The sequence below is a fragment of the Neolamprologus multifasciatus genome, chromosome 18 (genome assembly GCF_963576455.1).
Source record: "Neolamprologus multifasciatus chromosome 18, fNeoMul1.2, whole genome shotgun sequence".
Lineage (NCBI taxonomy): Eukaryota > Metazoa > Chordata > Actinopteri > Cichliformes > Cichlidae > Neolamprologus > Neolamprologus multifasciatus.
In genome coordinates, this window is record NC_140456.1 from 25,880,435 (window position 1) to 25,892,383 (window position 11,949).

General features: G+C 43.2%; 1 protein-coding gene across 2 annotated transcripts; it reads left to right on the top strand.

Annotated features, from left to right (window-relative positions):
• Positions 1 to 1,123: 1,123 nt before the first annotated feature.
• On the top strand, positions 1,124 to 11,839 carry serbp1b (SERPINE1 mRNA binding protein 1b). Of its 2 annotated transcripts, none has more exons than XM_085139226.1 (9): positions 1,124 to 1,505; positions 2,188 to 2,368; positions 2,554 to 2,694; positions 3,314 to 3,385; positions 3,677 to 3,751; positions 3,993 to 4,170; positions 8,222 to 8,287; positions 8,495 to 8,680; positions 10,317 to 11,839. In XM_085139226.1, exons 1-9 carry the CDS (start codon positions 1,250 to 1,252, stop codon positions 10,374 to 10,376), a joined length of 1,215 nt encoding a protein of 404 aa, XP_084995352.1. In that variant the 5' UTR covers positions 1,124 to 1,249; the 3' UTR covers positions 10,377 to 11,839. The 2 variants fall into 2 exon arrangements, with proteins under 2 accessions (XP_084995352.1, XP_084995351.1); XM_085139225.1 differs by having other exon boundaries at positions 1,125 to 1,505; positions 8,492 to 8,680.
• The last annotated feature ends 110 nt before the right edge of the window (positions 11,840 to 11,949 follow it).

An 11,949-nucleotide genomic window follows, 5' to 3' on the forward strand; every position in this document is an offset into this window, starting at 1 on the left:
TTCAAATAAAATTTCATTTGCTAATAATAGCACGCCTTGAAAAAAATGTTATTACTGCATCACACAGGTGCACTTCTGTACACTGTCATATTTGTCAGACACGATGCAGAGTGGTGAATTGGTTCAAGTATCGATATATTTTGGCGACTTTATTTTTTATCCTTCATCGTATATCCCTCTGAAGTTTTGCCTTAAGTAAAGCTGCGCTGACCATGTGCGATGCATGTCTCCTTTTGGCTTCGAGCTCTTCTTGTAAATTACAGGAAAGTAGTGGAAGTAGTGTGGTAAGCAAATTAAAAGTACATTTTTTCACATCATCATGCCTTGAACTCCGGACACATTTCAGAGACAAAGCCCAGCTTTACAGTTATGCAGAAATGTCCCTCTAAAACTATATTTTATCAAACCTATTAAATGTTTAATGGAGAATCTGCAGACTGTAAGTGTAAATCCAGTGGCACACTGTACCAGTTTTCTCTGTTATTACAAAAATGAAATGGCAGAAAGCCGACTCTATTCATCTGGACAGCTTCACTTTGAGACTGCAGAAGCATAAAATACAAAAAATGAAAACCTAAATCCAAGTGAACACAGTCAACTTCCTGTCCATTTGAGACACTCCAGGACAAACCTCAGCACAGTTTAAAAAACAAAAACAAAAACAAAAAAAAACCGGGCCAACATTTAGTGCCTGGAGATATTTCCTCGATATTTTTGTTCAACCCGTGTGACAGCTTTCTCAGTGAACCTAAAGAACTGATTCTGCTAAATATGTTACTCAGCATGTCCCTGTTGGCCCTAACCACACCACCCTTTATTATTATTATTTATAAACTGGCAAATCCGACTTAATCTGATGATGTGCCTGTCAGTAGCATCAGGATGAGGTGCAGCTGCACATACAGATGTATCCAGGTATAAGTGGGCACAGTTTAGGCCTTGTGTTTAGTCTGCATGAAGTCTGCAGTTATAAAGTTACTTTCATCAGTACCTGTAACTTCTATGCATGTGACACCTTCTCAGAAATGCGGATTACTCGCGGAGGACATGAGCGTAGCGTTACGTAATGTAAATAACAACATTGCAGCCGACGCGTGCACACATTGGTGTGCGCTGCACGATGTCCCGGATGATGCTCGCACCGGAAGAGAAGGGGCAGCTCTCCCAGCCATCTTGTGGCAGCATCCAGCGAACTGGTCGCATCAAGCCTCGTAGAATCGGAGGTGAATCCCGTTGAAGGGGCGCCATCATGCCCGGACAACTGCAAGAAGGCTTCGGCTGTGTCGTGACCAACCGGTTCGACCAGTTATTGGACGATGAGTCCGACCCTTTCGAGATCCTGAAGGCTGCCGAAAACAAGAAGAAGGAGGGGGCCGCCGCTGCTTCCACCAAGACCGCGGCTCAAGCCGCTAAGCAGCCGAAGAAGGAGTCACAGAAGGACAGAAAGAACCCTCTGCTGGACAAAAAGGAGGAGACCCAGGCGCCAGTTCCCCTGAAGAAAGAAGGTAATGAAAAAGAAAGGAAGGGAAACAATGCACCTGCTTCTCTCGCTAATGAGCGATGCATGTTTATTTTTGCTTTTCGTAGCAACTGTCATGTGCAGCTCCCGTTAGCCACGTTAGCTCGACTCGGCTGAGCGAGACACAGCGTGAGGTCAATATGGACCCTGTGCTGCTGTTATTAGAGGACAGACTAAAAATAATCCTCGCAGACGGAACGTAGCTGGGCTTGAACACGTACCGAACCAGAGCGGGTTAAAGCCAGCAGCGAGGTGCAGACTGGCGAGCCTGTGTTGCAGAAATGGTTTCTGCTAGCGTTTGACAGGAAGGTGCAGTGTTGGGTTTCTGTGTGGAGGATACAGCTCTATTAGCAGCTTCTGACTTTGCAAAGCAAATGTGGGGAGAAAGGAAAAGACATCACCTGTGCTGGGAAGACTAGACAGAGCGCTGCTCTTGTTATTATCCCTAACTAATCTTATTAGAGTGTATTGGTCTTAATTGAATTCATCCAAAGCAAGTAAATAGAGCCATCTTCAGTGCAGCTACATTAAGTTCTCAGGCCACACATCAGGTGATGCATTTGTTGTTTTCTCGTTTTGTTTAGCATTTTCCTACACACACACACAAGGTCTAAAATCTAAACAACACAGCTGAGCATAAATTCAGCTTGTGCTCCTTTGATTTGCAGGTATCAGGCGGGTGGGAAGAAGAGCAGACCAGCAGGGCCAGTCTGGTTCCCAGCACCAGGGCGCGCAGGGTGAAGGGCGACCTGGAGACAAGAGGCCGGACCGAAGACCACCCCGCGAGCGCCGCTTTGAGAAACCTGCTGAGGACAAACCCGAGGGGGCTGGAGAGTTTACTGTGGAAAAGTGAGCAGCAATGATGAGAGGAATGGAGGGCTTATTAAAAAACATGCCGGCTGGTGCAGATGTAGGCGCATTGACAAGACGTGTGCAGGGTTTGAGAGCTTGCAACTGTTGTTGATGGAGTGCATGTTTCTCTTAACATCACGTTCATCCGCATGTTTTAAATTGTATCTGTTTCTGTGCACCAGGCCTTCTGGAGACAGGCCCCCGAGAGGGCGTGGTGGCGGCCGGGGCGGGCGTGGTGGAAGAGGGCGGGGCATGGGCCGAGGCGACGGCTTTGACTCCCGTGGCAAACGAGACTTCGACAGACACAGCAGCAATGACAAATCGTAAGTATGCGCTGAGCTGAGGTCATGAGTAGAAATCGCCTATTATATTATTTTCCTATTTTGTCATGTAAATACTGTTACAACAGTAGATGTTTATACTAAATATGCGTACAGTTTCTAATAATGAGATCAGCATACATGCCGGTAATCTCTGAGCTCAAAGATAAATAAACAAGCGCTTATTTTTTCCAGTCTTTGCTATGTATGATGTCAGAAACATAGGATGTGTCAGGCACACTGCTGTTCACTCCTTCTGTTTATGAGGGGCAGCCAATCAGAAGAAAGCTAGTTTAAAGGGGGGGAGGCGCTAAAATATAGTTTTGATTGGATAATCAACTGAAGGGCTTTACCAAGGCCCTGTATAAGATTACAAAAAGAGATTATTTTGATCTGTAAATCATGCAAAGCTGCTCTACTAGAATCCTAGACCCAGCAGCTCCTGACTATATGGGTTCTGTGAGAGTCCGGGGGGAACAGCATCTCAAGAAAGGGGTTCTTTATGTTGTCTCAGGCTGTAATCAGCACTTCCCTTAATGAGAAGAGCCCCTCACTGTGGTCCGAGAGAATTTAAGAGAACTCATGCACCGTTGGCCGTCTTCCCTTTCTGTTTTTGCTGCAGCAATCCGAAGAGCGAGGAGAAGCGCGGCGGAAGCGGCTCGCACAACTGGGGCAACGTGAAGGACGAAGTGAGGTGAGTTTCCCCAAACAGACACATGGCCTGTTTGTCGGAGCGCCGCTGTCAGCAGGATAATGAGGCGCATGTGATATTTTTACAGACTGTGTGCACTCTCTCTCTTTTGAAGTGCTTCTGGTTTTGTCATATCACAGGATGCTGCAGTTTAAGGATGTCTTGGGATGTTTCCCTATTCGCTTTAAGCTTGGAGTGTCGCTGTTTCCTTTATGAAGAGGCTCAGACAGTTAATGTTTCAGCTAGAGGAAGCTTACCATTACTCATACAGAGGTTGTGCATCTTTGTTCCCAGTGAGGCTGAACAAACCGCTCCCCCTGAGACGACCCCAGAGGGCGAGGAAAACGCACCTGCTGGCTCCGAGAACAAGTGAGAATCCTGTGTCCTTGTGTTGGATGGATGTTGGATGTTTGGATGGAAAAGGATCCCCGTGTGCTAAGTTAATGAGTTGTCACATTGCGTTTCCGTTAGCGTTTGCACTGCTGTTGTGACGCAACAAGGGCGATTTTGTTAAACGCTGCCTCTGACCTTTTGGCCTCAGGATTAGAGGGCATGTAGAGGTAAGAGGATTGGCGAGTTCCCACAGTGTTGTGTGTTCCTGGCATTGCAGAGAGAACGAGGTCGAAGAGGTGAAAAATGAAGGCCCCAAAGAGATGACCCTGGACGAGTGGAAGGCCATGCAGGACAAGGAGCGCACCAAGGTGGAGTTCAACATCCGCAAGCCCAACGAGGGAGCCGACAGCCAGTGGAAGAAAGGATACGTGCTGCACAAGTCCAAGAGCGAAGACGTGAGTGTGGTGTGCTGAAAGCTTTTCTCGCCCGCAGCTTAGACCTTTAAGTTTTAGTCCTTTGGCTCCCTGAAAAAGATCTTTGCCATCTACACTTGGGATGTTCCTGGGGACAAATTTACAAGTCAAAAACTATTGTGCATATATTTAAAAGCCATTGGAAACTGTTAATCAGTTTATATAATAACTGGAACATATTGCTTTTGTGCATGTGCATGTTGAAACAGTCATTAAGTTATTACAAAGTAAAGAGACTTTTTTTGTCTGCAAACCCCATTATATAGACTGTTTTCCCTTGGTTTTTACTGGTGCTTGATAGGATGTAATACCCTAGTACTGTCAGCTTGGGCGGTGATGCAGGTAGAAGCTCCTTGCCAACCGTCTTTAAACAACGCAGGTTCCTAACCACCGTGCATCACCAGCAGTAAAGCCGATGAGATGTGGTGAGATTGTACAAACGAGAAACGTGAAAAGCCAAGGACGGCTGCTATAAGAAGGTCTTGTGTGGAGCTTCAGCTAGTTAGTTTGGATGTGTCGCAAAGTTGCTTTTTTGAAATGTGTAGCATTGCACACACATTATTAGATTAGCTTGGCAAGTGCAGCCTTCATTACATGCAGGTTGATGTCCACATGCATGTGCAAAGTGAGGTTACGTGGTGCTCTGACGCTACCTGCATAAAACAGGTTATTTTCTCCATCAGAGTCATGCACAATCATCCTGGCTGTCATTTGTCTTACTTTCCACCATGCTTGGTTACATTTTCTGCCGCACATCTGTTGAGGCTACAGTTGTACTCTTTCAACTTTGTTCAGCATGTAGCAGGGCCTACTCATACGGCTGGGCACACTCTGGACTTGGTCTTCACCTATGGTGTTTCCCTTGACCACATGAATTTAAATGAAGTTGTTTTTAGTGACCATAAGTCAGTTTCTTTTACTGTATCTGTTAATTCAGAGTCCCATCCTCAAGGTTCTACTAGGCGCAGGCGCTTTATTGATGACTCTGTCATTTTAAAGTTTTCTTCTCTTTTTAATTTTAAAAGTTCCTCTAACGAGGTTGAGCTTTTAACTAATTATTTTAATGAACACTGTCTTGCCATTCTAAATCAGGTTGCTCCTCTCAAAACCAGTTATTGCTCTGTTAATTCCCGGACACCATGGTTAGATAATCAGACTCGTGGTCTTCGACGCTCCTATCGAAAAGCAGAGCGTCTGTGGAAGTCCACCGGTCCTACTGTCCATCGTGATCACTTTAAAGAACTACTTTACCTATATAATGAATCAGTCAAAGAGGCCAGATCCTCTTACTTCAATAATCTTATAAATCGTCACAAAAATAATTCAAGAATTCTATTTGATACCATCAACAGTATTGTTTCTCCTCCAACCCAGCATGCTCTGTTGCTTTCTGATGAAGATTGTAATACTTTCCTTAATTACTTTGTAAATAAGGTGATGGACTTGAAATCCAAAATTTCCTCAAATTCCTCCCCTTATGAAGATACCCCTTGCTGTCTTGGATCATTTACCTCCTTTTCTCCAATCACACTAAATGACTTAATTATAGTTTTAGGTAAAATGAAATCCTCATCATGCTCTGTAGATATATTACCTCCCTCTGTCCTGTCTGGGTCTATCACCAGCATTGGTCCTACATTACTATCCATCATCAACAGTTCACTGAGGCAAGGCTGTGTTCCATCTTATTTTAAACATGCTGAGGTAACTCCTCTGTTAAAAAAACAGAATCTTGATCCTACCTCTGCTAGTAATTACCGACCTATTTCAAAATTGCCATTTGTAAGTAAAGTACTTGAAAAAATTGTTGAAAATCAGTTCAGGTCTCTATTATGTAAATTACACATTCTTGACCCTTTTCAGTCTGGCTTTCAAAAGCAGCACTCTACAGAGACCGCTCTCTTAAGAGTCTATAATGATCTATTAATGGCATCTGACGCAGGGAACTGTTCTGTGATCATTTTGCTTGATCTCAGCGCTGCCTTCGACACCATCGACCACAAAATCCTACTTAACAGGCTCAAGGTTTTGGCTGGTATATCTGGCTCTGCCCTAGACTGGTTTTCTTCATATTTATCAGACAGGACCTTTTCTGTTAGGACTGATAGGTTCTCCTCTAACACTGCTGCCCTGACCTGTGGTGTCCCACAGGGCTCAGTTTTAGGTCCATTACTATTTTCTTTTTATATGCTTCCTTTAGCTGGTATCATTCAATCTTTTAGCGACCTGTCTTATCATTTTTATGCTGATGACATTCAGCTCCATGTGTCCTTTAAGCCTCATCAGCTGGATAGGCTGTCCACCCTAGTCCAGTGCTTAACCCAGGTTTCTGATTGGCTTTCAAGCAACTACCTTGTTCTAAATACTAACAAGACCGAGACCATGATCATAGCTCCTCCTGAGCTACATTCTAAAATCAGTCAGGTTCTTGCCTCTTTCTGTCCATCTGTCAAGTCAAATATTCGAAATCTCGGTGTAATATTTGACTCTTCTCTGGGCCTTAACTCTCATGTAAAATCTTTGTCTCGTTCCTGTTTCTATCATTTAAGAAACATATCTAAACTGCGACACATGGTTTCCTCAGCTGAATTGGAAAAACTCATTCATGCTTTTGTGTCATCACGCTTAGACTACTGTAATTCCCTGTTTACTAGCTTGGATAAATCATCTCTTTCTCGCCTCCAAGCTATACAAAACGCAGCAGCCAGACTACTGACTCGCTCTACCAAGCGTGTTCACATTACTCCCATCTCATATTCTTTACATTGGCTCCCAATAGAGTTTAGAATTCACTTTAAAATTCTTGTTTTAACATACAGAGCACTAAATGGCCAGGCTCCAGATTACTTATCCAAGCTTCTTATAAAATACACTGCTGCTCGTCATCTCTGCTCACAGACTCAGAGTTTCTTAGTTGTTCCCCGTACACGACTGAAGACAAAAGGGGACAGAGCCTTTCAGTCTGTTGCACCAAGGCTGTGGAACAGTTTGCCACTACAATTACGTTTGCTTGACTCTGTGGATTCTTTCAAAAAACAGTTAAAAACTCTTCTGTTCAAACAAGCCTTTTGTTGATCTACATATTTTATATTTTTACATTATTTACATTTGATCTTTTACATTGTATATAATGTTTATTGATTTTACTGTTTATTTTAATATTTGTGTACAGCGCTTTGTGATTGTCTGTGAAAAACGCTTAATAAATAAAGTTTACTTACTTACTTACTTTACTTGTACATCAATACATTCTGAACAGTCATTCAGTAATTAACTGTTCTGCATCAGATCTAGTCAGGCTCAGGTAGCTTAGACTTGCACGCTGATGATTTTAAGTTTATTGTGATGTGTCACAAAGTTCAATTATTATTATTATCAATGATTGATTGATTGATTGAATAATCAATCAATCAATCAAGGCTTTATTCGGCACATGCAGGTTGCCCTGCAGTGAAATGGGGACACCCCCCCCCCCCCCCCCCCCCGACCTTACACACACAACACAGACATCACATGGGGATACAGGTCGGAGATCGGTAGTGTTACAGAAAATAAACACTGAAATATACACTACAATGGGAAAGTACAAGAGGAAAAAAAGAGACCTCTACTCATGCTGGGCTCCTGGGAGGACAGCATGAGAACAGGAAACAAAAAAACTCCTCTGCACATAAATGTCCACAGCACTGCATTATGGAACACGTGACAAGCCACAGGATTGGGTAGGGGGTGAGGAGTAATCCGAAGCAAACACAGCAGAGTGTGTGTGTGTGTGTGTGTGACAGAAATCTGGCTGTAGACACTGTGGCCTGACAGGTCACAGCTGATATAGATATTTAGGTTCGTCTTCCTTAACCATGTTTAAAGTGGACAGCATGTATCCTTGTATTCCGTTAGTAACTGCATTTAAATAGGCAATAGTGACAGGCTTGCTGTGATGTGCGTGGTTAGTGTCAGGTAAACATGCTCAGGCTGTTTGGTTGGTGGTCACTCTGCTGTCTAAAAATAACTCTGTGGTTTGTTCAATTTCCAGAGACCTGTTGGGGCTTTGATCGACACCGCAGAGACAGAAGCAGAATCGCACAATCTCTACCACAAGGTACCTGCGTTACTCACACTTGTTTTTTCATTCACTTCAATGTTCAGTGTTAGCTGCGACTCAGTGGCGATACCTTTTTAAAATACTGAGAAGACATTGAAGCTGAAGGCATGGTAAGAAGCAGAGCTCACTGATGGAACGCTGCATTTCTGATCCAAGCACAGTTGACATTTAGCGTGATGGCCATCTACGGTTCTTTATCAGCAGGCCGCCGCTGACGAGTCCAGTGACCACCATTTCCGCAAACCAGCCAACGACATCACATCTCAGCTGGAGATCAACTTCGGAGACCTTGGCCGCCCCGGTCGCGGGCGTGGGGGCGCACGTGGTGGGAGGGGAGGCCGCGGCGGGGGAGGCAGCAGGACGGCACGCGGGGGAGGACGTTCCGAAAAGGTAACGGCAAAAAAAAACAGCTGCCATCACTGCCGACAACAAAGGTTTAATGTCCTGCACAAAAGAGTTGGCTCTCTGACTGAACCGGCTGTAAAATCACTGAGTTGGAAAAACCTGCTGTGGATCACTAAGACCCTGTAATAACAGAGCACTGAACACATGCTCCACCACGCAGAACTCAGTTACTGACCTCATGTCAGTCAGGCAGGGGAATTGTCCTAAATACTGGTGTCTAAATTTGAATAAAGCACCTGCTTTTTCCTTTCTTTTCTTTTTTTTCATTGTCAATAAATTTGACATTCATATTAATAATGGGTTTCAGGCGAATGTTAGTCAGTCTAAGACGTTTTTTTAGCAAAGCTACACCCGGTCTGTATCACAGAGTGTGTGTATGTGTACATCTAAGTATACGCTATAGTTGTTAGAACTTCATTTAATGTCCATGTATTTGCTAGCTTGGTAAAGACAATAAGTCAGTGTTATCCTCTTTGACACATCTATACTGTTTCTTGTTTGTTTTTGACTATTTGAGCAGAAATGTGGATTATGCTTGAATTACTTAACAAAACTGGTTAAAAGCTGAAAAAAATGTTATGCTATGGATGAAATGTCTTAGAGGAGTTCCAAATATTTTCCTCTATGCAGACAAAATCCTAAATATACATGTTTATAATATGTACAAATCCAGGTACAGTCCCAGCAGAAGTGTCAAAAGCCTTTTGTAAAGTGAAAAACTTAGTTTTGAGCCCGAAAATCAAAAGTAAGCTTTAAGACAATAACAAGCTCCCTGTAACTGAAGGGAGCTACAGAGGTGACTGATGGATTCAGCACTACAGCTGACCGCATATAAAGACAATTATACACTCCATTGATAGCAGCACTGCCTCCTTCACTTTACACCTACGTCAGCTGCTCATCCATAGAAACACATGTTGTGAAGGTCCCAGCACACGTTATTGAGTCTGCAGGACATTGCTGACTTTTTGTACACCATGTGCCTCAGCTATCACCAACCCACAGCCCAGAATTCACAGATTAAACGATGTAGCTACTCCACCCAACTTGTCTCTGGGTTGGGTCGTTCCATTTTTTAAAACCTAAAATTTTGCATTATGCGAGTTGAGATCTTTTTGCTGTTGTTTAGTTTGATTGAGAAATAATGCGCTCTGTTGTTTTTCCAGCTAACACTTACAAACTTGATAGATTCACACACCAGATCAGCATCCTTGGACTTTTGATTGTTAACCGTACAATCAAAAGTATGGTGTCTGTAGGCCCGAGCCCTACAGACACACAGTGATACAGTTCAGTGACTTCAATTAATAGAGGTGAAGCCTCCCAAGTATAATAGTAGCCACAGACAGCTGTGTAGGCATCTGCCTGTCACTCAAAGTGGCCCTAAAACTGCATTATTTATGAATATGATGGGGGTTATTGGTTACAGAGATGAAACTCTTTTTGTAGCAGGCTGTAAATGCTTTTCTCCAGTGAAGTTCTGCATTTTAACATGCGAGTATAAGGATTGACTCCCTTTTGTAGCCAGCCTCAAGTGGCCATTGGAGGAACTGCATGTAAACCAGCTTCATTTCAAGCCGTTCTAACGTTGTCCTGGTTCTTGTCTGCTTGTTCCCACCAGGCTAGTGGAGTGTCAGTCCCCAATGTGGATGATCCTGAGGCCTTCCCAGCCCTGGCCTAAAAAGGCTCCCTCTTTCACCACCAGCCCACCCATCAGCCCTTCCGGGCCCCTCCTCTACGAGGCTTGCATGCTTACCACATCTTCAAGTATATAAGAAAAACAGAGAAAAAAATAAATGACACAAAAAGACTGTCATCCCATACCACTCACATCACCCAAGGACTTAAATTTTACCTGTTTTAAAGGAGACTAAAAGACAAAAAAAAGGGCAGAAAAGGACCTCTTGTTACACTGAAGTTTTGTATTTAGGAACATGAAAGCAGGGATGTTTTCATACTTTTTTTTCTTTTTTCCCCCCCAGAGATTACGCATACTTCATTGATATTTTTTGTGCTGCTTGAATTTCTGCATTTCTGCAATTAGATTGAAGTGTGTGTATTCCTCTTCTCCCCGTGGCGACTTCAGCTCAGTATTATGGGGTCATCTTTAGAAAAGGCTTTGTACTGGAGTGTATTTTTTGGCCCTCCCAGTAATACACGCTGATGTGGTAGCACTACACTACATTAGAACCTTGTACTTGTACTAGATGTCTGAAGTACGGCTTAACATGCATTTAAAGTGTAATTACTTGGATCCTGACTATCCATCCCTTTGTGAGGCACAAGTTGAGGATGGGTAACCAGGTTAAATGTGACTTCTACTAAAGCTTGGTATTTTTCTGCTTGTCGTGCAGTGAAAGTGGATGCCTCTTCTCATTGTTTTTTGTTTTGATAGTTTGCCTCTTTTTTTGGTGGACCAGTGGTTAGTAGTGTTTCACATCCCCTGATCCAGAAGTGCTACCCACTTTTATTTTGTTGTTTTTTTCCAAGGGTGTACCGGGGCCCAATGTATCTTTAGGCTGGTCCTCTTAGGTCATACAGGCTATACAACTTGTAATTTCAGGACCACTAAGCAAATATTGTTTTTTGTTTTGTTAAGAATATGCGTGCGGGCGTGTGTTTGTGTGAGTGTGTGTTGTTTGCAGCAAAGCGTGAGAGCGTGCGTGTGATTTTTGACAGCTAGTTGCTTAGGATTGAAGCATTTTCTCTGCTGAACTTGGCGTTCTCAAACAGGAGAGTGCAAGTTGTCGCCTGAAGTAGTTCTTAATGTCTTTTATGAAGTGATTGTTGAAATGTAGGTGAGAATGATAGCGTAGCTAGACCATGAACATATCTCGCTCTTTTAGAGTATCTGTACTGTCTTTCAGATCTCAAAGCACTTGGTTTTATTAGCACCAATTCCTCCGAAGATTGTTTTTCTTTCCTTTTACTTTAAACCATATTTGATGTTTTATTTTGTTTTTGGATTTTTTTTGTAATCTTATTTTTATTTTAATCTGTGAACAAGCATCGATGCATAATTTGTCTGAAAGAAATGTCAGCGGTCATTGTGGAACAAGCTACAGAATGTAAAATGTGAGTTAAAGGTGCTCTCAGCTGCCTGTCTCAGCATTTTCCAGCAAGCATTTTAGGGTTTTTTTTCTTTTAATAAAAGCAGGTGTGTGGGTTGGGGTGGGTGCAGGCTGGGGTGGGGTGGGGGTGTCACACCGAAGACCTGATGGAGTGACTTTTTAAAGCTTTACTTGTCGCGCTCT

What these genes read in the sequence shown, in the direction of transcription:
- serbp1b (XM_085139225.1), top strand. Translation starts at nt 1,250, where the DNA reads ATGCCCGGACAACTGCAAGAAGGCTTCGGCTGTGTCGTGACCAACCGG. An exon ending in CGCACAATCTCTACCACAAG is followed by an intron (nt 8,288 to 8,491) that starts GTACCTGCGTTA and finishes GTTCTTTATCAG; the next exon opens with CAGGCCGCCGCTGACGAGTC. An exon ending in GGGGAGGACGTTCCGAAAAG is followed by an intron (nt 8,681 to 10,316) that starts GTAACGGCAAAA and finishes TGTTCCCACCAG; the next exon opens with GCTAGTGGAGTGTCAGTCCC.